The sequence below is a fragment of the Oryctolagus cuniculus genome, chromosome 6, assembly GCF_051225735.1.
Source record: "Oryctolagus cuniculus isolate XC-2025 breed Fujian yellow rabbit chromosome 6, ASM5122573v1, whole genome shotgun sequence".
Lineage (NCBI taxonomy): Eukaryota > Metazoa > Chordata > Mammalia > Lagomorpha > Leporidae > Oryctolagus > Oryctolagus cuniculus.
Genome location: NC_142872.1, coordinates 69,391,316 through 69,416,216, shown reverse-complemented (window position 1 = coordinate 69,416,216; position 24,901 = coordinate 69,391,316). Strand labels below are relative to the sequence as shown.

The 24,901-nt window shown below is 48.5% G+C and overlaps 1 protein-coding gene across 4 annotated transcripts; it reads right to left on the bottom strand.

Moving 5' to 3' along the window:
* Positions 1–1,860: 1,860 nt before the first annotated feature.
* Positions 1,861–22,973, bottom strand: ZNF454 (zinc finger protein 454). Of its 4 annotated transcripts, none has more exons than XM_089336254.1 (5): positions 22,765–22,973; positions 21,320–21,453; positions 19,685–19,811; positions 19,254–19,343; positions 1,861–3,417 (listed from the first exon to the last, which is right to left on the bottom strand). In XM_089336254.1, the coding sequence occupies exons 2-5, from the start codon at positions 21,350–21,352 to the stop codon at positions 2,108–2,110; spliced, it is 1,560 nt and encodes a 519-aa protein (XP_089192380.1). In that variant the 5' UTR covers positions 21,353–21,453; positions 22,765–22,973; the 3' UTR covers positions 1,861–2,107. The 4 variants fall into 4 exon arrangements, with proteins under 4 accessions (XP_089192380.1, XP_002721346.1, XP_089192378.1 ...); XM_002721300.6 differs by having other exon boundaries at positions 22,541–22,972; XM_089336252.1 differs by having other exon boundaries at positions 22,754–22,972.
* Positions 22,974–24,901: the final 1,928 nt, after the last annotated feature.

The window sequence follows — 24,901 nt, the reverse complement described above, 5'->3', positions numbered from 1 at the left end:
ACACACACCCAGTGGTAGCAGCTCTCCTGCTTCCAACGAATACACAAATACAAAACTAACTCAAGCTTAGAAATTCACTCCTTAGGGACTCAAGCCAAAGGTGGCTTGGGTGGTGGGGAGTGGCGGTCAGGACTTGGAAGCTATTGCAGCAGTGCACATGGCCGCCGGGTTTCCTGTGGAATCTGGGGCTGTCCCAGCAGGTGAGCAGGTGGGGCTCGTGGCAAAGGCAGCCCCAAGTGACCTCTTGAAATGCTGCTTCACACCCATCTGAAGGGGACAAAGTGCCAAGTGCTGATCATGTGATAGGAGCTGCCTGCCCGCACAGGGGACCTGTGCCCAACAGATGCTGAATTTAGAGAACTTGGGCTCTGAAGCTCCTGGAAGCTGCTAGGTCTACGTAACACCCTGGAGTCCAACCTGATACAATGTCCTCTTTAACGGGGAGCTGAGGGGCGGCACTCAGAGGGGCTTGGAGCTCCCCCAGACTGATGGCCGACAGGTCCTCAAACCAGGAACCTGCCTGCCACTCTGCTCCCTGGAATGCTGCTCCTACACTGCTTCTTCCATCTTCATTGCACAGTGTGTTCTGGCCGGCAGCAGCAGAGGCCCCCCTTTCCTCGTGGTGGGCAAGGGGAGCGTGCCCCCAGATGCTGTGTGTGTGTGTGTGTGTGTGTGTGTGAAGGCACACAGATGTTATTCTGGGAGTTCTGCTACAAGCACCGAAGGATGAAAACGGGTGAAGGAACCCGCGGGCCTGGTGTTCACTCACAATTCAGGGCATGGGCGCTGGCCCTGCCGAGAATGTCACCAAGGGTGCTAGCGCTCACCACTGGACCCAGGGAATTCTTCAACACGCGGCTCACCACGGGCAGAATGGGAGACTCCTGAAGTAGTGGATTCCCTCGATGGAGAGGAAGTGAACCTTTCAGATGCAAAAGCAGAGTCTCAAAGCTCTCTGCTTTCTCATCACTGTAAAATACAGTGATAGAAGCAAGACAAGCACCAGGCTGCAGCAGTTCAGTATCCGGGGAGAAGCAAACGTGCCCTCCTGCAGGGACACAAAGGACCATGCAGTGAGTGGGTCGGAGCACCTACAGAACTGGCCTCAGGGGTGGGTCTCAGTTCTTATGAAACCTGCACACTGGGAAATGGCGAGGCACAGAAGTGGAGGGCCTGGATCATCACCCCTGATGCCAAACACATCCCTGACCTCTGTAGCCTAACCAGCTACAGTACAGAGACGGAGGGGAACAGTTGAACAGGAGAAGCCCCTACTTGAGGTATCACCCCGGGGTTAGGGTCAAGGGAAGGCCTGCAGGAACGGGGTAGGTTAAGGACTTTGATCCAATTTTACGTCCCAGAGAGAGAGGGATAGGGAGAGATCCCAGGTTCTGATGGTTGCATTTGGGAGTGATGTCCAGAATCATGGACTGCGATCAGAACTTCACCGGGCCCCAGGGCTAACACAGTGGAGATAAGGAGCCTGATGCTAACAGGAGCTGCTGTCAGAGGAGGGTCACACCCATCAGATGAACTCAACTGTCCCCAGAAGAGGTAAGGAGCCAGTGGACAGATGGATCAGGAAAACTGACAAAAAGGGTTTGAAACAGGAATGCGGAAGCTAAAGTTAAATAATTCCCGGGCTGCTGCACGGGCCTGAGGAGTGAGGGTAGGGACAGAGCTTCCATTCAGAGGTAGCAATTCCCTTCTGTAGGCTAGGCTGGTACAGTGAATGCCTGTGGGCCATTTTTATCTTTTTTTTTTTTTTTTTTTTTTTTTGTCCCTTGCTTCTCGACCTTAATCTTTACACTTTCATAATTTCTCTTAATAGAATGTAAATCTAATAAGCCAACTCTTATGTTGTTGTTAATGAAGCTCTATTTTGGTTCTGATTCTCAGTAATTCAGACTAGTAATCAATAGCACTGCTATTCAATTAAGGCAGTACTATGAAATCAAGAGTGTTTGCTGCTCCTTAAATTCTCAAAGCCCACGAGAGTGCAAAGCTCAGTATAAAAGCCGACCGTGACGTAGGCTTTCCCTGGTTCCCCGACCTGGGTGCTCCCTCGTCCGTTATTTCATCTCTTCAGTCTCTAGGCTCCTCCACGTCACTTCTCCCCAGTGTGATGTCTCTGATGCTGAATGAGGTTTGCAGTCTGGTTGAAGGCCTTCCCACATTTGCTACATTTATAGGGCTTCTCTCCTGTGTGAATCCTCTGATGCTGAGTGAGGTGTGTGCTCCGGATAAAGGCTTTCCCGCAGGTTTTACACTTGTAAGGCTTTTCCCTTGTGTGGATCCTCTTATGCTGGGTAAGGGCCGAGTGGTCACTGAAGGCTTTTCCACATACATTACAGGCGTAAGGCTTTTCGCCGGTGTGAATTCTCTGGTGTTGGGCTAGGGCCGACTGGTCCCGGAAGGCTTTCTCACACAAGCCACATCGGTAAGGCTTCTCTCCAGTGTGGATTTTCCGATGCCGGGCAAAGGATGAATTGTCTCTGAAAGCCTTCCCGCATTCGCTGCATTTGTAAGGTTTCTCTCCGGTATGAATTCTCTGGTGCTCGGTGAGGGAGGAGTTGACCCTGAAGGCCTTGCCACATGCATTGCATTCAAAGGGCTTCTCTCCGGTGTGAATTCTCTGGTGCTGGAGGAAACTCGTGCTCTGATTGAAGGCTTTGCCACACTCGTTACACTTATAGGGTTTCTCTCCGCTATGAATGTTCTGGTGCTTTGTAAGATGCGCCCGGCACACAAAGGCCTTTTCACAAACGTTACATTTAAAAGGTTTCTCTCCGGTGTGTATCCTGTGGTGGTGGGAAAGATGGATGTTTCGGATGAAAGCTTTGCCGCACAGGTTGCATTCAAAAGGTTTCTCTCCGGTGTGAATTTTCTGATGGTAGGTCAGCGATGAGCTCACCGAGAAGGCCTTGCCACACTCCTTACATTCGTAAGGTTTCTCACCAGTGTGGATCCTCTGGTGGTGGATGAGGTGTGTGCTCTGGTGGAAGGCCTTGCCGCATTCTCTGCACTCATAGCGCTTCTCTTTCGTGTAGGCTTTCTGATGGCTGCTCAGGTTCTCACTGTGAGTTTTCTGGTGTTTGTTAAGGGCTGAGCTCCTGGAGAAGCCCTTCCCACACTCACTACACTCAAAGGCTTTTTTGCTAGGTTGAAATCCCTGCCTCTGGACAGGAGATGAGCTCAGGGCACGGCCCTTGCCAGGTTCACCGCGACCCTGCTCGCTAGCCCCAGCAGGGGTGTTCTGCTGAGCGAGCGCCACCTGGCGTTCCCGGCACTGCCATCCGCGGACGCAGCTCCAGCGTCCGCCGCTAGCGCCTCGCTCCTTCCCTGCCCACTGATGCAATTCTTCGGGAACGTCTGCTTTCAGAGTAAATTTCTTTTTCACAGGCAGAGTCATCCCGTCTGAAAGAAATTAAAAACAAAAATGTTGGTTTTATCCCCAGAGAGAAGAGGGGCCTGTTAAAATGCTAGCAAAGGGGTAACAGCTCTGCAGATTCCCTGACAGGCAAAGGGGAAAGACGGGAACAGAGGACCGTGGCGGGGGCTGAGCTAACATTTAACGTACAAGGCAGGAGGGAGGGCTCAGGAGCTTGCCAAGGCTCAGCAGTCACAGGCCCGGGTGGGAGTGCTGAATGTAGCTCACTTTCTTTGTGATCAGAAAGAAATGGCCGGCGCCGCGGCTCACTAGGCTAATCCTCCACCTTGCGGCGCCGGCACACCGGGTTCTAGTCCCGGTCGGGGCGCCGGATTCTGTCCCGGTTGCCCCTCTTCCAGGCCAGCCCTCTGCTGTGGCCAGGGAGTGCAGTGGAGGATGGCCCAGGTGCTTGGGCCCTGCACCCCATGGGAGACCAGGAAAAGCACCTGGCTCCTGGCTCCTGCCATCGGATCAGCGCGGTGCGCCGGCTGCAGCGCGCCGGCCGCGGCGGCCATCGGAGGGTGAACCAACGGCAAAGGAAGACCTTTCTCTCTGTCTCTCTCTCACTGTCCACTCTGCCTGTCAAAAAAAAAAAAAAAAAGAAAGAAAAAGAAATTACATGACCTCCTCAGACTACAAGCCAGACTGAGATCACAACATGCTAAGCGATAAGGAAAAAAACAGCTATTTCCTGTCCACTCTGGTCATAAGATCTTTAAAACAACTGGCATGTGGCCTTTTGAAATCAGAGGCCCACATTTAGTAGGGGGGAAAAAAACAGTAACTGCTACAACAAGGCATTTTATTTTTTATGGACTCAACTGAGCATTCAGATGATAGTAAAAAACCACATCGCTGTATAGGCTGTGTCACACTCATCCTACTACTTGTGACATCCACACATGGAGCATATACTGTGATGCACAAGCATGAGCGAAAACAGAACATCAAAAACAGAGCGGTGAGGCTGCCAGGCCGACTCCAGCAAGTACACCAGAAATGGGCGTCTCCACTATGATGACAGCCACAAAATCATTTTCTCCCCAGGTGGAAATTCCACACTTATTCAACAACGTCCTCACTTGGTTTCAGGAGGGCCCGCATATTAACCTAGTAGAGTTCTGGCTTGCAGGTTAATTTCCCCTTTGCATTTGGGACTATCCACCTTTTCTATATATTTTTTAAAGATTTATTTATTTATTTATTTATTTGAAAGGTAGAGTTATAGAGAGAAAGAAGATCTTCCATCTGTTGGTTCACTTCCCACATGGCTGCAATGGCCCAGGATGGGCCAGGCTGAGACCAGGAGCTCAGAACTCCATTCCTGTCTCTCATGTAGGCGCAGGGGCCCAAAGACTTGGGCAATCTTCTGCTGCTTTCTCTGGCACATTAGCAGGCAACTGGATAGGAAGTAGTATAGCCAGGACTCAAACCAAGGGCCAAATGGGATGCTGGTGTTCCAGGTCACAGCTTAGCCCACGGTGCTACAATGCCGGCCCCACTATCTACCTTTTCATTTACCTCTATTTAAGACTTTGTACTAAGAAATGATTGCTCAGAACTAGGTACTAAATGCAGATGATGCCAGGGTTCGTGTTAAATCCTGATAGAAAAAGCCTTCCTCATCCCTTTCCCACCCACTCCAGGAACTCTTCTAGAAAGAGCTACAATAAAAATCACATACCTCTTCACTTACTGGGAAAGAAAGACACAAACTCTATTAGGCTCAGACTAATATATCCTTGCTCAAAACAAAGAATGATCAAGGTTAAAAAGCAGTATTGTCAAACCTTAAAATATTAAGGACTGACTTTTGCTTCTAAACAAAATATAGTAGCCTATGGTAGACTGACATTTCTACAGAAATCAACTAGAAAATTTGAACTGAAAAAAAAAAAAATCTGTTTGAAGGCAGACTTTATAGTCTAAGATCTGGGAGAGCAGAGACACAGGGGTGGTCCCAATGCTTAGTTGTTTTTTTCCTTGGAGAACTGTTGGTTACTTAAGCTTCTCAGGGCAGAAGACTAAAGTTAAACAGAAACCTGGGATTTTCTATAGTCTTTTGTTATTATGGAACCCCAAATTGGAGCTCAGGACCTTCCCTGGGGGAAGGGTCACAGGACACTTGAGGAGGTGTTAGCTGGGACCCTGGCAGAGTTGTAATCTAGCAGTAAAGAAAACAAGAAGTTAGCAAAGCTTCACAAACACCAGGACCCAGCCTCCAGCTCCAGTGGTGCCTGGATCGATTGATACAGTGCACTTGTACCCTTGGATCTTCCCTGGAGGGAATGCACAACACCCAGAGCACCTGCACTGCTTCACACTTCTCATCAGAGAAGCCAGGAAAGAAAATCAAACCAAACCAAACAAACAAAACATCAAAGAATTAGGCATTCTAAGAAACTGAAAGAAGAGAAGAATAAGACAACAAGAAAAGAACCACAGGACCGAGATGCCAGAGTTGTCAGAGACATTGAAATAACTGTGATCAATATAGTCAAGAAAACAGTTAAGAATGAGAATTACAATGGAGAATTGGAACAAAAAGTAAAATGGAAACTCTAGAACTGAAAACTATAGTAATTGAAATTTGAACACAATAGCTAGATTAACAGTATATTGCACATGACAGAAGAAAGGAATAGTTAACTAGAAAAATTCAGGCACAGAAGCAGAAAATACCTATGTGTTATGGTCTGAGTATGTCTCCCAAAGTTCATGTATCAGAAACTCACTCCCTAAATCCATCTGTTGATGAAATTTAGAGGGGGGGCCTTTGGGATGAATTGGAATTAGAGGAGGTCATGGGGGAGTGGGGGCTAAATAATGGCAACAGTGCCTTTGTAAGAGGGAGAAAGGCCTGTAACACACTTGCTGTCTGCTCACGCTACCCTCCCCCACATGATGAGGCAGCACAAAGCTCCTCACCACACGCCAAGAAGGCACCAGCTCCATGCTGCTGGATCCAGATTCCAGTACCATGAGCCAAATACATTTATTTTCTTTATAAACTACCCAGTCTGTGATGTAGCAACACAAAACAAAGACCATTTCTAAACTAAGCAATACATTTCTAAATAAATAACTGACAGATCAAAGAAGAAATCCAACAAGAGCTAGAAAGTATTTTAAGCTAAATAATACAAATGTGAAGTGGAATTCACAGGCTGCAGCTAAAGCCACATACAGAAAACAATATATATACACATTGATTATCAATCTCAAGAAATTAGAAAAATTTTAAGTTAAACAAATGGCAAAATCAAAGAAATAAAAAAACAATTTAATAAAAATTCTAAGACCCTAGCACATAGTATCAACAGCAAGAATGTCAATGAGGGGTCAGTGCCGTGGCATAGTGCGTTACATTGCTACCTGCTGCACTGGCATTCAATATGGGCACCAGTTCATGTCCCACTTCAGATTCAGCTGCCCCACTTCAGATCCAGCTCCCTGCTAATGTGCCTGGGAAAGCAGTGGAGGATGACCTAAGTGTGTTGGCCCCTGCCACCCACATAGGAGACCTGGAAGAAACTCCTGGTTCCTGGCTTCAGCCTGACCCAGGCCCTGTTCTTGTGGCCATATGGGGAGTACGTCAGCTCATAGAAGACCTCTCTCTGTCCCTCCCTCTCACTCTGTAACTCTGACTTTCAAATAAATAAATAAATCTTTATTTAAAAAAATGAATGTCGGGGCCGGTGCCGTGGCTCACTTCGTTAATCCTCCACCTGTGGCATCGGCATCCCATATGGGTGCCAGGTTCTAGTTCCAGTTGCTCCTCTTTCAATCTAGCTCTCTGCTGTGACCCAGGAGGGCAGTGGATGATGGCCCAAGTGCTTGGGCCCCTGCACCCACATTGGAGACCAGGAAGAAGCACTGGGCTCCTGGCTTCGGATCAGCGCAGCGCCAGCCGTGTTGGCCATTTGGGGAATGAACCAACGGAAGGAAGACCTTTCACTCTGTCTCTCTTTCTCACTGTCTATAACTCTACCTGTCAAATAAATAAAAAGAATGTCAATGGAGACATCATGACATATTCCACAAAGATATATAAGATAATAAGAACATAGAGAAGAGCTGGCATTTAAGCCACTGTGCTGGTTCGAGTTCCTGCTACTCCACATTCAATCCAGCTCCCTGCTAATGTGCATGAGGAAAGCAATGGAGGATGGCCCAAGTGCTTGGGCCCCTGCTACCCATGTGGGAGATCTAGAAGAAGCTCCTGACTCCTGGCTTCAGCCTGGCCCAATGCAGCCATGTGGGGAGTAAACCAGCATATGGAAGATCTCTCTCCCTCTCTCTCTGTCTGTAACTCACTCTCTCTCCAATAAATAAACAAAAACTACACCAAACATTACAGTTAATCATAAAATACTGAAAACATTCCCTGAGATTGGGATGGAATAAGCATTTCTGCTATCATTATTTCTATTCAACTCTGCACTAGAAGTCTAACCAACACAAGATAAAGAAGGAAAAACAAATAATTTGAAAGGAAGACATTAAAATAAAGTCATTGTTCTCAAATGACATGCATGTATTCAGAGAAAAATGCAAAACACAGACAATCTAAGAGTCCTAACAAGGGAATTTAGTGAAGTTGTCAGATACAAGGTCAATCCAACAGTGTATTTATGAGAGGTCCTCATATAACTCAAGGAAGGAACAATACATGGATTTCAAACCTCTCTTGCACCAAAATAAACTTACATTTTAATCCCATTTTTCCACAAATATTTTGAAGCCCCTGCATACATACCAGCAACAAATAATAGGAAAATGAAACTTTCCAGGAATAATAATCGCACCAAAAAACAAATACTTAGAAGTAAATACAACATAATGAAAGATGTGCAAGAACTGTCTATCTCAAACTACAAAATAAGCCGGCGCCGTGGCTCAATAGGCTAATCCTCCACCTTGCGGCGCCGGCACACCGGGTTCTAGTCCTGGTCGGGGTGCCGGATTCTGTCCCGGTTGCCCCTCTTCCAGGCCAACTCTCTGCTATGGCCAGGGAGTGCAGTGGAGGATGGCCCAGGTGCTTGGGCCCTGCACCCCATGGGAGACCAGGAAAAGCACCTGGCTCCTGGCTCCTGCCATCGGATCAGCGCGGTACGCCGGCTGCAGCAGCGGCCATTGGAGGGTGAACCAACGGCAAAGGAAGACCTTTCTCTCTCTGTCTCTCTCTCTCACTGTCCACTCTGCCTGTCAAAAATTAAAAAAAAAAAAAAAAAAAAAAAAAAAAAAAAAAAAAACTACAAAATATTTCAGAGAAATTAAAGAAAACTTGAAAAATATGGAGGTATACTATGTTCATGCAATGGAATGCTCTCATTTCCCCCACAGTTAATCTAGGGATTAATATTTGAGCCAGTGTCTGTCAAAATCCCAGCAGGAATTTTGTGGACACTGAATAGCCAATTCTAAAATCCTAAAAGCCAAGAAAAGAAAAAGGTCAGAGGGCTTACATCAGCAAGTACAAGACTCATTATAACACTAGGGTAATTAAAAACCATTGTATTGGCACAGATTAGGCAAAAAGAATGAAACAGATTAGAGTCTAGAAGCAGACATGTACACAAAGAGACCAATGGAATAGACTAGAGAACCCAGAATCAGACTCAGGCACATGTAGTCACCTTTGTATGACAAAGATGACAGTATGGGTACAGTGGAGGAAAGATGGTCTTAAAATGAAAAATCCTGGGTCAGCTAGATACCCATATGGAAAATCAAGTAAAAAATCTTCCATGTGTATTAAAGACCCATATGTGAAGGAAAAAAATAATAAATCTGCTAAAGGAAGACTCAGAAGATCTTGATGGTCTTAGAGTTTTTTTTAAGAAAGACACAACACAAGCACTAACCTCACAAGAAAAACAAACAAACAAACAAAAAACACCCTGATGACCTGAACTGACCTGGGAATTCAGGACCTCTGTTTACCAGTTGACACCATTATCCAGAGAAACATTATTTGCCATACATCTATCTGACAGAGAACTCAAATCTCAACTATGCAATCCTATAAAGCAACCAGAAAAGATGCAACAACTAACTAGAAACCGTGAGAAATATCTACAGATATTTTATAAGTTAGGGTATTTGAAGGATAATAAATAAAAATCAATAAAATAAAATAAAAATAAAAGACGATCAACTTGACCAGTCCATACATCTTCTAGAATGCTGAACAGTTGTTTTACAATGACAATACTGAGTGCATAAGAGGATATGGAATCTTCATATTCTGTTCACTGGAATGTGACCACTTCAGAAAACAATTTGGCTATATCTAGTAAAGACAGATCCATGCTCAAGAAAAATGTGACCCTGTGTGAGTATGTGTGTGTGTGTGTTCTCTATAAGTTATACAAGAAATGTTCATAGCAGTACTATTCATAATAGCTCCAAGCTAGAAAGAAAACAAATATCTAACAATAGTAGAACATACAATAGTGATAGATATGTATGGCAAACATTGCTACACATAATATGAATGCATCTCTAGCATCACATACTGCTAAAAGAAACCAGACACAAAAGGGCATATACTGATTCTATTTATACAAAATTTTAAAACAGGCAAAACAAATCTATGACTGTTACCTTTGGGACAAAATCTAAGAGGAGGCTGAGGCTATCAAGGTGCTGGTTCACATTCAGCTTCTTGTGGATGCTGATTACACAGAGGTGTTCATCCTGTGAAAACGCACTGCATTGTGCATTTGTCATTTACATACTCTTCTATATTAGGTATTAGCTTTAAAAGTCTGGGAGTGGGGACACTGAGCATTTAATCCAATGATTAAGGCACCAGCATCCCACTCTTGGGTTTGGTAGCTGGTGCCAGCTCCTGACTCCAGCTTCCTGCTAATGTGCATTCCAGGGGCAGCAGTGACAGCTCAAATAACTAGGTTCCAGACACCCACATGGGAGGCCTGGATTGAGCTCCAGCTTAGGTCCAGACCCAGTCCCAGCCATTGTGGACATTTAGGGGAGAAAACCAGTGGATGGGCGCTTTCTCTCTATTTGTCTTTCTGCCTCTTGAATAAACAAAAGTTTAAAATAAATAGTTTTATATGATGGAGATGGCTTTCAAAAATAATTAAAAAACCATCAATTTCTAATTTTCTTTTCTATCAGCTGTTAGATATTTCAGTCTATTACAGCCTTTTCTTGATTGTGCTAATGAAAATATCATCTACAGATAAAAGAATATTTGCTTCCAAATTTAAAATAATTTAAAAATTATTTGAGACATACACACACACACAGAGAGAGAGAGAGAGAGACCGACCGACCGACCGACCTTCCATCCAGCAGACCAGGCTGAAACTGGAAACAGGAACTCAATAGAGATCTCCTGCAGGAGTGAAAGGGACCCAACCACTTGAGTCATCAGCTGCTGCCTCCAAAGTATATACCAGTAGAAAGATGAAACCACAAGTGGAGCCAGGACCCCAACCCAGTCACTGACATGGGATGCAGGTATCCCAAGAGGCATCTCAACTGCTAGGCCCAATGCCCACCCCAACTTTTGTTCAACTGTTTCATATTCCACAACAACACTCATCCATCACAGTGAGTCTATCCAAAGGGGACTCAAATCATCCCACGGAAAGCTAGCTGAGCTATGAGAAAACTGGACTTAGGAAATACTTGGGGAAGTCTTCTTCTACTTCTTTTTTATTTTTTGTTAAAGATGTATTTATTTCTTTGAAAGGCAGAGCTACAGAGAGAGAGAGAGAGAGAGACAGAGATAAAGACAGAATAAGATCTTCCATCCGATGATTCACTCCCCAAATGGCTACAACGATCTGAAGCTAAGAGCCAAAGCCTCCTCTGAGTCTCCTTCACGGGTGCAGGGCCCAAGCACTTGGGCCATCTTTTGCTGCTTTCCCAGGCCATTAGCAGAGAGCTGGATTGGAAGTGAAGCAGCCAGGATTTGAACTGGAGCCCACATGGGATGCCAGTGTCACAGGTGGCAACTCCTCCCCCTCTCTTTTTTTTTTAAAAGATTTATTTATAACTGTGGTTTGAAACAGAGCATTAATGAATGTTATAAAACCTCTATGCAATGTCATTTAAGAAGTCACACCCAGGGAGGGGCCAAAACCTAAACCAATCTCCTGCTGAGTCAACAAATCCTCAGAGGTGGCAGCACCAAGCACACCTGGAAGAGGAGAGAGCAACAGATAAAGTCAGCAGGACTGGGACCAGTGCTGTGGCATAAAGGGTAAAGCAGCCACCTGCAGTGCTGGCATCTCATATGGGCACCAGTTCAAGTCCCAGCTGCTCTGCTGCCCATCCCACTCTCTGCTATGGCCTGGGAAAGCAGTGGAAGATTGCCCCAGTTCTTGGGCCCCTGCACCCTGGCTTCAGATCAGCCCATCTCCAGCCATTGCAGCCAACTAGGGAATGAACCAGCAGATGGAAGACCTCTCTCTCTCTCTGTGCCTATACCTCTCTGTAATTCTGCCTCTCAAATAAATAAATAAATCTTCAAAAAAAAAAAAAAAAGTCAGCAGGTTCAAGATCAGGTTACCACCCCCTTGGGCTTCCCACACAGAAGGGCAGGGGGGATTCCCTCTCTCCACTTGCCAAAACATAGGAGGCATCTGCTCTGGACAGAGTGAAACACAGATGTCAGGGCAGATGAGCAGGGGAAGAATCGTGCTGAACACTGAAGCCCAGAGGACTTCAGGCCACCCATTGTCTAACTGCCAGGCAATCAGGGCTCACTAGGAGGCTGGGACGCCTCCAGCAAGAAAAGACACAAAATAAACCAACAGAAAATGGAGTGTATGATGGTGGATAAAAACGTTTTTGAAAATCAGTATCTTTGGAGAATATTCAGAAAAACAAGTGCTCTTGGAAATTGAAAAATGATGAACTCAAATCTCAGTAGAGAACTCCTGCTGTAAACAGTTAGAAAACCGGGCTTGGGGGCGGGGAGGGGGGGGGACAACAGGTTTTAGGCACAGCACAAATGGCAGCAAGGAGGGTGCAAAGGGAAGGGGAACAAGACGTGTGGATGCCCCGGGTTAGTCCCTGGAGGGAGATTTCAGACCACTGCACAGGATGAGCACAGAACTCCGGGGTCTCAATGAACTCAGGAGGCAGACAGCAGGGTCTGGGGAAGCCAAAGCAGCTGACATCTGTGGACCATGACCCAAGAGAAGCTGCAGAGAGGCAATTGGAGCTAACAACCATCCCGCAAGCCTGCAGCTGGTCCAGACGACCACTGCTTCTACCAAACACTCAGTGAAGTCACACCAGTTCTATACACATTGTCCCAGAAAACAAAGGGGGGAACTTCCCAATGCATTTGCTGAGGCTAATAATACTGTGATACCAGGAACAAATATGTTATAAGGACAGAAAACCTGGATTAATATTCCTCATGAACACTGGTGTAAAAATCTTGCAAGTTTTCAGAAAGGAAAAAAAATGGTCACAGATGATTAAGAACCAGCAACCTGAAGTTGAGAAAACATTTGAATAATGTCAAAAGTCTGAAGGAAAGGGATTTCTAAGGTGGAATGCTATGTAGTCCGACGATCCCATAGAGTGGCAAGGAGGGAAAAGGCATTTATGGACAAACCAGGTTCCAAAAGTATATTCCCACGCATTCTTGCTTTGGGTGCTCTTTGAAAATGTGTGCCCCAAAAGACGAGAATGAATGGAGATAGAAGTTCGGGGACACAGCACATAGCCTAGGAAGGACCCAGCCCTTAGGAAGGGGTGACAGCTGGGGCTCCTGATGGAGATGCCCCATGTCTGACATCAGAGCAGGTCAGAGGGCTCCAGGAGACAGGAAGACAACTACTAAAGGCTTGAGGTGAAACCCGTGATTGGGACAGACTGCCCTGAGAACCGGTGAGCTCTGAGGGATGTTATCATTTGCCACGCGGGTCACCGATGACTAGGGTTTAAGAACATCAGCATCATAAGTCACCTGTCTAACCAAAACCACGCTACACCTGTGCTGGGAGGCCAGGGCGTGGGAAAGGCAATTAGCATTGAGCTGTAGGGGCAGGGAGGGGTTTGTTCAATCCTCATTCTTTCCAGCAAGAAGTCAGTGATAATTTCAAAATCAAGAGATAGTAATACAACCATGTTCCATGCAGACGCCGGAGCAAATATCTCAAGAAGCAGCTAACAGAAGAGCAAGTGGTTACTTCTAGAGGGAGGAAAGAGGAAGGGCTCCAAGAAGCCAGCACTGTTCATCGAAAACCTTACAGAGCTTCATTAAATCAAGTAATGAAACAGAAAAAACAAACCGAATAAGCTCCAGAAAAGTTGAGGAAAAGAACAGTGAAGAGCAAGACATACTGAAATTAAGATAAAACAGGGGGCCGAAGCTGTGGCAGAGCAGGTTAAGCTTCCGCCTGCAGTGCCGGCATCCCATATGGGCGCTGGTTCGAGTCCCGGCTGCTCCACTTCCAATCCAGCTCTCTGCTATGGCCTGGGAAAGCAGTAGAAGATGGCCCAAGTCCTTGGGCCCCTGCACCCACATGGGAGACCCGGAAGAAGCTTCTGGCTCCTGGCTTCGGATTGGCCAAGCTCTGGCTGTTGTGGCCATTTGGGGAGTGAACCAGTGGATGGAAGACTTCTCTCTCTCTCTGTCTCTCCCCCTCTCTCTCTGTAATTCTTATGTCTCAAATAAATAAATAAATCTTAAAGAAAGAAAAAGGTAAAACAGAAAAGATCAGCAAAGTCAAACATTTATTCATTAAAAACTCTAAAAAAAGACAAATGTGATGAGATTTACACAGAAAAAAAGATTTGAAAGTAAATATTTTAGACATTCACTCTTTTTTTTTTTTTTTAAAGATTTTATTTAGTTGAAAGACAGAGTTACAGGGAGAGGCAGAGAGCCAGGAGCTTCTTCCAGGTCTCCTACGAGGGTACAGGGGCCTGAGGACTTGGGCCATCTTCTACTGCTATCCCAGGGCATAGCAGAGAGTTGGATCAGAAGTGGAGCAGCCAGGACTAGAACCAGTGTGCATATGGGATGCCAGCACTGCAGGCCAGGGCTTTAACCTGCTGCGCCACAGCGCTGGCCCCCGACATTCACTCTTTCATTCAGCACACACACATGGAGAATTGCTGTGCTGACGATACAAGAGGAAACAAGACAGAGCAAAGAGTACATAAACAGCACCCAGAAAACACCAAGTGTCAGATCACAAAGATGAATCTATGTACTCAGCAAGGTGAGCTACAGACTGGGAGACGTAGAAATTCCCAAATACATGTTTCGAACTCCTGTGGATGACCAGCAGGTAAACTCTCATAGGAAAATGGGCAAATCACAGAATAAAAATATAAAGCATATGAAGGGGCCGGAGCTGTGGTTTAGTAAGCTAAGCCTCCACTTGCAGTGCCGGCATCCTGCCAGTTTGTGACCCGGATGCTCCTCTTCCAAACCAGCACTCTGCTTAGTGGCCTGGGACCGCAGTGGAAGATGGTCAAAGTGCTTGGGCCCCTGCACCCACGTGGGAGACCCAGAAGAAGCTCCTAGCTACAGCTACTGTTGCCATTTGGGGAGTGAACCAGTGGATGGAAGACCTCCTCTCTGTCTCTCACTCAGTCTGTAACTCTGCCTCTCAGACAAATAAATTTTTTAAAAAAAGCATATGAAAAGATGTTTGGCCTCACTAGCAATGAAGGAAATGCACATTGAAGCCACAGTGAGATACCAGTTCTCAGGAATGGAATTAATAGGATTTTTAAAAGTCTGACAGTTCGAAATTTTGCCAAGGATGCTGAGAGACAGGGACTTGCATCAACTACTGCTGTAATTTGGAACAACTAATTCGACCAGCAAGTGGGTAATAATATCTAGGAAAGGTGAAAGAGTACATATCCCTAAATCCAGTATTTCTATACACAGGAGCACACCCAAGGAAATACCCAAAGCAAGCCCAGGAATCTAAGGAAATATGTGCAAGAATATTCAGGACAGAGCCAGCGTTGTGGCTCAGTGGGTTAAGCTGCCGCCTGCAATGCCAGTATCCCATACAGGTGGGTGCCGGTTGGAGCTCCAGTTGTTCCGCTTCTGATCCAGCTCCCTGCTATGGCCTGGGAAAGCAGTAGAAGATGGCCTAAGTACTTGGGTCCCTGCACTCACTTGGGGGACCCAGAAGAAGTTCCTGGCTCCTGGCTTTGGATCTGTGCAGCTCTGGCTGTTTCGACTATCTAGGGAGTGAACCAGCAGATGGAAGACCTCTCTCTCTCTCTCTCTGCCTCTGCTTCTCTGTAACTCTGCTTTTCAAATAAATAAATCAATCATAAAAAAAAAACCTATATAGGTAAGAGCAAAACATAAGAAATTCTTCCCTAAAAACAGTTTCCCAAATTTAAGGGAAAAACATGCAGATCAAACGGGAAGTGAAAAAGAGGACAAATCATACAATGTTAAAAATAGAAGTGAATACTATACATAGTTATAAATTAATACATTTTACAGCTCAAAAAGGCAGTTAAAGCTAAAGCAGAAACTGTAAACTGACATAACAAAAAAAATCTAGACACTTTAATAAATAAGGAAAAATTATAAAGTTACTGGCAAACCACTCAAATGAAGGGATCAGGTGGTTTTCTTTAAGTCTGCTCAGTGGGCCGGCGCCACGGCTCACTAGGCTAATCCTCCGCCTTGCGGCGCCGGCACACCGGGCTCTAGTCCCTGTCGGGGCACCAGATTCTGTCCTGGTTGCCCCTCTTCCAGGCCAGCTCTCTGCTGTGGCCAGGGAGTACAGTGGAGGATGGCCCAAGTCCTTGGGCCCTGCACCCCATGGGAGACCAGGAGAAGCACCTGGCTCCTGCCTTCAGATCAGCGTGATGCGCTGGCCACAGCGCGCTGGCTGCGGCGGCCATTGGAGGGTGAACCAACGGCAAAGGAAGATCTTTCTCTCTGTCTCTCTCTCTCACTGTCCACTCTGCCTGTCAAAAAAAAAAAAAAAAGTCTGCTCAGTGGACGATTTCTGTGTAATTAAAGGTGTTTTGGAGAAGGGCAGCAAATGCCACAATTGAACAGGTCAGCTGGGTCTCATGCCAGCATTAATATGAAGCCCTACTTGTCACTCAACAATGTTCAATCAGTCCAAACCAGTTAACCACACGGGTCACCCTACCTGATCCGCCTGTTACAAGGACTAAACAGCTCAGCACACACAAATCCCCCACCCCATCACCCAGCCGTGCTGACCACAGGCGCTCTCTCCCTGTTCCACCATCAGACAGAGGAAAGAAAACCCAAAAGGACTTCTCTCACTGTGCTTAAAAATAAGTGTCTCTTCTAAACCAAAAGTCATTAGTGAGGCAGGCATTGTGGCATTGCCAGGTAAACCTGCTGTCTGTGATGCCGGCATCCCATATGGGCACCAGTTCAAGTCCCAGCTGCTCTACTTCCAATCCAGCTCCCTGCTAATGCACTCGGGAAAGCAGCACAGGGTGGCCCAAGTGCTTGGGCCCCTGTCTGTACCCACGTGGAGACCTGGAAGAAGCTCCTGGCTTCAGACTGGCTCAGCCCTGGCCATTGAGGCCACGTGGGGAGTAAACCAGCAGATGGAAGATCTCTCTCTCTCTGTAACTCTGCCTTTCAAATAAATAAAATAAATCTTTAAAAACAAAACAAAACAAAAAAATAAAACACAAGCTGGCATTTTGGCATAGCAGGTTAGGTACTGGTTCATGTGTTAGCCAAGCCACTTCTGATCCAGCTCTCTGCTAAGTGGCCTGCGAAGGCAGCAAAGGATGACCAAAGTGCTTGCGCCCTGCACCCACACAGGAGGCTCAGATGAAGCTCCCGGCTCCTGGCTTCTGCCTGGCCCAGCTCTGGCCATTACAGCCATTTGAGGAGTAAACCAGTAGATGGAAGATTGCTCTCTGTCTCTTCCTCTCTCTGTTACTCTTTCAACTACATAAACAAATCTTAAAAAAAAAAAAAAAAAAAAAAGGGCACAAAAAAAAACAAATGATAGGGTTTAAAAAAAAGAGAGAGATGGTTCTCTAAAAATATATATACGTTTACATACGTGTGTGAGTGTGTGTGTGTGTATGTAAATTTTAACAGGGAAGAAGAGAGGATGATAAAACTTAATTTTGAGAATGAAGTAAGACTTCTTTCTATGTCTGTCTGGCTACTGGCTAATGACCTTCATGAACTGGCTCAGAGTCAGCATCTCCCAGCAATCCACAAATAGGATGTGCTACAACCAAGGTGTGGGAAGGGACCTGTGACAGATTGAGCCACGTCTGTTTCTCACGTCATCACCTATACCTGCTAAAAAGTCCTTTTTCATCATCATATTCCTCCCATACACGTGTAGTTAGGAACTGATTTTAATGATGAAAGAATGGGAGATTGAATGATCTAAATAGAAGCTGTTAGTACAGCATAGTAGTGAGACTGTGGATGAATTTATTTGGTTTAACTTCTTTTTTTGATGCAACGTTGCTTGTGTACCACAGAATAAAATATTAAAAACCCCTTAGTTTAATTATAATGTACAGAGTACTTAGAATGTTATGGGAGGGGCTGGCACTGTGGCAATGCAGGTGAAGCCACTGCCTGGGGTGCCAGCATCCCATGTGGGCCAGTTCGAGACCCAGCTGCTCCACTTCCGATACAGCTCTCTGCTATGGCCTGGGAAAGCAATAGGAGATGGCCTAGGTCCTAGGGCCCCTGCACCCTCATGGGAGACCCAGAAGAAGCTCCTGGCTCCTGGCTTCAGATTGGCGCAGCTCCGACCGTTGCAGCCAACTGGGAAGTGAACCAGCGGATGGAGGATCTCTCTCTCTCTCTCTCTGCCTCTCCTTCTCTCTCTGTGTAACTCTGACTTTCAAATAAATAAATAAATCTTAAAAAAAAAAAAGAATATTATGGGGCTACGTTAAGAAAAGCATTTTTTTGATAACCCAGGTTTGGATTAAGATATTTAAATTCTGTAACAGGTTAGGTCCTAGATATTTCAGGTACAGTTATTTCCTGTAGGCTCTAAGGTCACTAGTTACTGTGAGAAATCAGTAACTAAAGGTTTGTGGAAATATTTTATGATCTGCAAAATACCAGCTGCAAGTGAAACTTTATAATGCTTTAAATAAGGCCCTACGCTTTCTAGAATATCATGGGAAGAGGGAAAGACAGAGCCCTGCCCTTCCCCTATGAGACCCAGTGGGCTCCTCCAGATGCGTGACAATCCAAGTGTCGCACTCTCAGTCCCGTCAGCAACAAAAGACACCAAGCATTGTGGGAGGTGTGAGCACCACAACAAGACAGATGACCGACCTGGCCCTCCAGGAGCCACAACCTGGCAGGGTGCCTGGCAGAAGGGAGAGGACAGTCAGATTCTGGTTGAGTGTTCATCCATGTGGGTGAGCTAACATGGAGGCAGGCAAAGAAATGAGCAACGTTTACCTAGAAGAGAGGCTTCACCGAGCATGTGGAAACAGGCTCCTGAGACCGGGAGCTGCTCTGCCGTGGACACTGCAGGGTCAGATCTGACCAGCAGGACACTCAGGCACGGAGGTGAGGGGGAAACCTCTCGGATGACGTGACTGGGGACCCTACTATTCCATGCCAAATGCAGAAAGCAGAGTTATGGAGGAAAGGGTCCTGAGAGGCACCAGCTGCCCCAGCAAATGAGTGCCAGGGTTGAGCAAAGCATGCTGGGACAGAAGTGCCGACAGGGTCCTGAGGGGAACAAGAGATAAAACATGCCCACTTCTCAATGCACAGGCCTGGTGGTTGCTGAGCCTCACGGCCCTCGGCCAGCCGGGTTCCTCCTCCTGCCTTCCCGTGTGTGATTCTTACCAAGACAGAAGCTTCCCGAGCCATCCTCTGGGACCCATTCTTCCCCTTTTCCCAGCTGAGAAAATATGTCTGGCTTGGCTCCTAAGAGTCCTGTTTTCGAAGAAAGAGAAAAAAAAAAAAAAGCACTATATCAGTTCACGACAGAGGCAAATATCACAAGCGGGAGCCAGAGAGACGGCTCGGGCTGACACGATTCGTTCCTACGCCCCTCTCCCTTTCCAAGGGAGCAGGGATTCGACTTCCAGTCACTCATGCGGAACCTGGTGCACTGGGACTCAAAAGGGGCCTGGGGATGTCACAGAGCAGTGTAGCCTTAAGGACAGCATCCTCGGCTGGCCCGCTGCCAGCCCAGCTTTTGTCCAGCAGCAGTTTAAGGGGCCCAGGGAGAACCCCGCAAGTGCAGGTCTAGGCTCCTAGGCTCCCCGCCTTACCCAGAGAGACCAGGTGGCTGTAGTTCTCCAGCATCACGTCCCGGTAGAGGGTCCTCTGGGCAGGGCTCAGGCGGCCCCACTCTTCCTGGGTGAAGAGCACGGCCACGTCCTTGAATGTCACCAAGCCCTGCAAAAAGCAACGTTGTTCTCACAGACCAGGGGCTACGCTTCACAAGCTTTCTCTGGGACCACCAGCACACAGGGAGCTGCTGCCCCCGGGGGCTGGCTTTGTACCAGGCTTCTTCCTGCTCTGAAGAGATGTAGATGATGGTGGAGATCTTCACGTTGGCTGCTCGTTCAGCCCATCTCCTGCAGGCTGCCCAGTCCTGCTGCCTCCATCCTCATCCAGTATGGCCCCATCCTACTCAGGTCTCCTAACCACTCCTAGGTCACCGGTGAGCACCCATCAAAGCGCTGGCCCATTTCCTGGTGAGTGCTGTCAGGCCCCAGCTGAACTGTTAACTCCAAGAAGGTACATACATTTCTACATGTGCCTTGCCTTCCCAGCATCGAGAACACAGCACCTAAGACAGTTACCTGCTGCATAAGGCCATTGGGGCCAACAACGGCCAGCACTGTCGCTCTGTACAGTGGGACCTCGTGCCCCCCGACTGCCACCCAGCCCCTGGCCTGAAACTCGGAAACAGTCTCCTGGTACCTGAAAGCTAACACGTCAAACTAACTCGTTCTGGTCTTCCCAGCCAGCTCAACGGCCAAGGGAACCAGAGCACTCTGAGAAGAAGGAGAAACAGAGCTCATTATAGAAAGAAAAGGCCTTAGAGAAGGGGCTTTCGAATTATTCCAGACCCCACTTGCATAGCCAGAGTCCAGACTCCTCAGGTATTCTTCCCATAAGCCTTAGCTTACGGTAGTCTGGATTAGGTTTCTGCTGCCTACACCCCAAATGTCGGTACACAAGAAACACTTGCTCAAGTGCAGCCAGGAACCCCTCTGTCCCGGCCCATTGTCCCTGCCTGGACCTCTAGCACCCCTGCATCTCTGATGGATGGACACTTCTAGTATCCATCTGCTGAATGGCAAGCAGATGAAGGCGGCCTGGAAGTGTGAGACAGTGCGTGATCCCGAGTGGACAGGAGAGAAAGGGCAGCCACTGACGCTGTGGAGACAGGTTTCACAGAGAAAGCCATGCCTCAGGTGAGTCCCAAAGGACAAGTCCCACAGTGGGAGGACAGGAGCACCCGCCATGTGTGGCTCTGCAGAGCACAGAACCTACACCCGGCTGCTCATCTCTTCCGGTAATTTCTGCCGCACATTCCTGTTCTAGAAAGGTTGAAAGGGTAAGGAATTGGAACACTGTACCCAGCACATCAGCCATCACACTCGAATGAATGCTGTCCCTGTCCGAGTCTGTGCTCTCACTGGAAAGAGGCTGGCACCTCTTTTTAGGAACCACTGGATGGCATTTCAGACCAACCGGGGCTGCAGGCCCAGTTCTACTATTTGCATGACCTTCACAAGTTACTCAGCTCCAGTGTCCATTAGCATGGGCACGACAGGGTGGGAGGGAGCAGCCGGGTCAGGCTCCAGCGGGGGACTGGGCTGGAAGCAAGCCCAAAAGAAAGTGTGAGAGGGAAGCACACCTCCCCTCCCCCAGCCCAGCGACCACCTACTCACCTGGACTGTGGCTGGCAGGTGGCTGACAGCCATTCCTTCCTTGATGAGCCCTCTCGGGGACAGGCCAAGCGCCAGGGAGGAAGGTGTAGAGCTTTGCAGCCAGGGGGCTCCTGGGACTGGCAATGCCTACACACCTGTTGGGAGGGGAGGGCAGGGTCTAAGCTATCACACATGGCCGGGGCAGGTTGTGAGCACCACACCTGACAGTCCCCCCAACCCCGCCCCCCAGGGCGTGGCTGCTCAGCTCTTTGTCCCTACTGATCCCTGACTCTAGGAGTACTCTGCCAGCCACCACTGCCCACCATGCCACTACTGCCCCACTCCCTCTAGCTGGTCCTCCATGTCTTCCCTTCCATACCTCAAGTACAAGGACATCTTGGAGAAAGGCTTGCTCCATTCCCACCCACCCTCTGGCCTTTTCCCTTAGGCTATCTTGAGGAATCCCAAGAACCCCTTCTCCTCTAGGAACAGAGAATAGATCCTTGGAGGGGAGTGGAGGGACAGAAGGGCCATCATTTCTCCTCCAAAAGGAGGCCAGGGCACCAGTGTTGTGACATAGTGGGGGAAGCCGCTGGCTGCAACAGGGACATCGCATATGAGTGCTGGTTAGGGTCCTGGCTACTCAGCCCCTCATCCAGCTCCCTTAGCTAATGGTCTGGGAAAAGCAGCACAAACATGGCCCGAGTACTTGGGCCCCCTGCACTCAGGTGGGAGAGACCAGGAGTTCCCGGCCATTCCTGGCCCAGCCCCCGCCTTGCGGCCATCTGGGGAGTGAATCAGTGGGAGAAGACCTCTCTTGCGCTGTCTCTCTCGCTCTCCTTCTGTGACTCTTTCAAGTAAATGAAACTTTTTTTTCAAACGCCATCTACGCGGACCGCATCTGCAGTACTTAAAACTCCCGGCCTCAGGTATCTCGCTTCCTAGGGCTCGGTTTGGACGACCTGCCGGCTAAAGTGCAAACAAGCAGGCTAATTGAGTTTCTGGCGGGCAGGGATTAGGAATCCTCTTCGCACAACCCCGCACCCCGGCCTCTGCGCTTTGCTGGGCCCTCCGGAGCTGCTGCCGGCTGCACTGCTCTGGCCTCGGCGAGTTCCCCACACAGGACTCCAACCTCGCCGGAGTGCACACGGGATCCCAGAGTCCGCCCCACGACGCTCCGCCGCGGCCTGCCATCCTCCTCCACACGCGCTCAAATTCGGACCCGCAAAGCAAGACACCCACCTCTGGCCGCCCTCCCAACTCCCTTTCTGTTTGCAGTCGAATCTCACAGACACATTCCGGGAAGTTTGCGGCACTCGATGGGCATCCTCCAGAACGGATCACGACCCGGATCTCTTTGGCTCCATCCCTCCCACCCCACCCAGTCCCGTCTCCTGAGGCCCGACCACCCCACGGCCGCTCCCACTCTCCCCCCTGCGGCTCTGGCCCTCGCGCCTGGTCACCACCGAGCTGCCCTTCGCGGAGCCTCCGCCGGCGGCGAGAGATTGCAACCACCACATCGCACTCAGACACAATGAGCTGAAGTCTGCAGCCCGCATCTGAACTGCGCTTGCGCGTTGCCTTGGGATCCGCCGAGCCAAAATCCCAGAAGTCCGCGGGCTGCGGCACTGCTACTTCCAAGACTCTACTGCCCAAAGGGAGCGGCGGCGGCGCGGAGGCGGTGTGCGCCTGCGCAGACGGGCCCCGCCCCGACGGCTCTGGGTGTTGGACTACACTTCCCAGGGGCCTCAGCGCGGGAGTGTGGCTGTCTCTTGCTCGCTAATCCCCGCGCTAGTATTGGGTTCATTTCTGTTGGGATTTGGGCTAGGTCTCCGCCCCCGTAACTACAGCCCAGGAAAAGTGGGCGGTGGGATAAGGAAGGTTACTCCAGGGCGGCAGGGGACGAGAGCGGATTGGGAAGCGCCCTGGGGACAGAACAGGAGGCGACAAGCGGAAAAGGCGCTTTCCTGAGAACAGCGCCGAGAAATGAAAAGCTGGCGGAGTGCGCCCTTGGCCGGACTGTTGCAGCGTGGTCCGGCGGTCGGCCCCGGCGCGGTCCCAGACGCGATAATAACTACCATTTGCGGGTTCGGGGTGGACAGGAGAGAGCTGAGTGGTGGCCGCCGGGGACCGAGCTTGGTGCCTGGGGAAGGAGGTGGGGTAGACCCAGGACTCAGTCACTGCCCACAGGGTGAAGGGAGGAAAGGGCTGGGTGCCAAGGACCCCGCCTCGAGTGGTGTTTGGAGAAGGCGGCCTGCGAGATCTTGTGGCCCTGTCTTGGATGAGGTAACGTATAGGAGTGTTCCACTGCAGATACTTAGTTGCCTTCAAACTTGTTTTTGTGGAGCTCAGAAGGAAAGATGGGAGGATTCTAACTTTGTCGGTGATGAAAAAAAAAGTGGGGAACGTGACCTGAGGCTAGTCACTACAGTGTCAGTGACTGTGTATAGGGCACTACAGCATTCCGTTTGGAATTTTATTGAGGGCTTCTGCAGACACTTAAGGGGCACGTCTGTGTCAGACCCTGTTCTAGGGGCTGGAGAACAGCAGTGAAAACCCTGCAGTCCTGCAGGCTTCATTTCAGTAGGAGAAGTAATCATTCAAGCAAATGAGTATTTACATAGGCGGGGTGTAATGGGAGGAATTTTAAGTAGCATTTTGGGGAGTTCTTCTGTTTCCAGAGGTAACATCTGAATAGAGTTGAACACAATGAGGAATGCCTAAAGTTAGAGCTGTCTAAGGGGGAGGGGACAGGAATGCATCCAGAGAGAAGTGTGCTCCTGAGCGTGAGGCTTAGGCCAATGGGAGTGGCCAGGGCATAGTGAACCAGGGAGAAGGCAAGGTGAGGTCAGAGGGAGGGGTAACTAGAGGCCTTGAAGGCCATACAGGAGCTTTGGGTTCATTCTGTGTGTGATGGGAAACCACCCAGGCCAAACCATAGCACGGCTGGGCACAAGTTCATAGGATGACTGTCAGCTGGGGTGGAAACCAGGTTGAAGGCTGTTCCAGTAGTCAGGGTGAGGGCTGCCTTTTGCAATGATGCAAACTTTTTTTTAAAGGAATTATTTATTTATTTCAAAGTCAGAGCTACAGATAGGGAGATGCACACACAGTCTTCCATCCACTGGTTTGTTTCCCAGATGGTCACAACAGCCAGGGCTGGACCAGGCCAAAGCCAGGAGCCAGGAGCTTCTTCCAGATCTCCCAATTGGGTGGCAGTGGCCCTATACATTTGGGTCATGTTCTGCTGCTTTTCCCAGGCCATTAGTAGGAAGCTGGATCAGAAGTGGAGCAGCCAGGACACGAACCAGCACTTGTATGGGATGCCAGCACTGCAAGTGGCAGCCTTACCCACTACACCACAATGCCAGCCCCGGATGTAACTTCCTACAAGGGATTTGCACTTTAAGAGCCTGGAGATTCTAAGATAATGAAGGGTTCTGGATGTCATATTCTGTTTTTGGGCATAAAAGATTACAGTCATATATTTCTTGAGTACTAATCACATCTGAGGCACTTTTCCAAGTACTTTGCATTGTTACCTGACACAAGCCAAGCTCTGAGGTTTGCACTATTAACAAATGAGAAGACCAAGGCACTTAC

Coding starts and splice junctions, on each gene's coding strand:
- ZNF454 (XM_089336254.1), bottom strand. CDS start 21,352: ATGGCTGTCAGCCACCTGCCAGCCACAGTCCAG. Junction 19,344..19,684: donor CAGCCACCTGGTCTCTCTGG/GTAAGGCGGGGA, acceptor CTTCGAAAACAG/GACTCTTAGGAGCCAAGCCA. Junction 3,418..19,253: donor CTCGGGAAGCTTCTGTCTTG/GTAAGAATCACA, acceptor AATTTCTTTCAG/ACGGGATGACTCTGCCTGTG.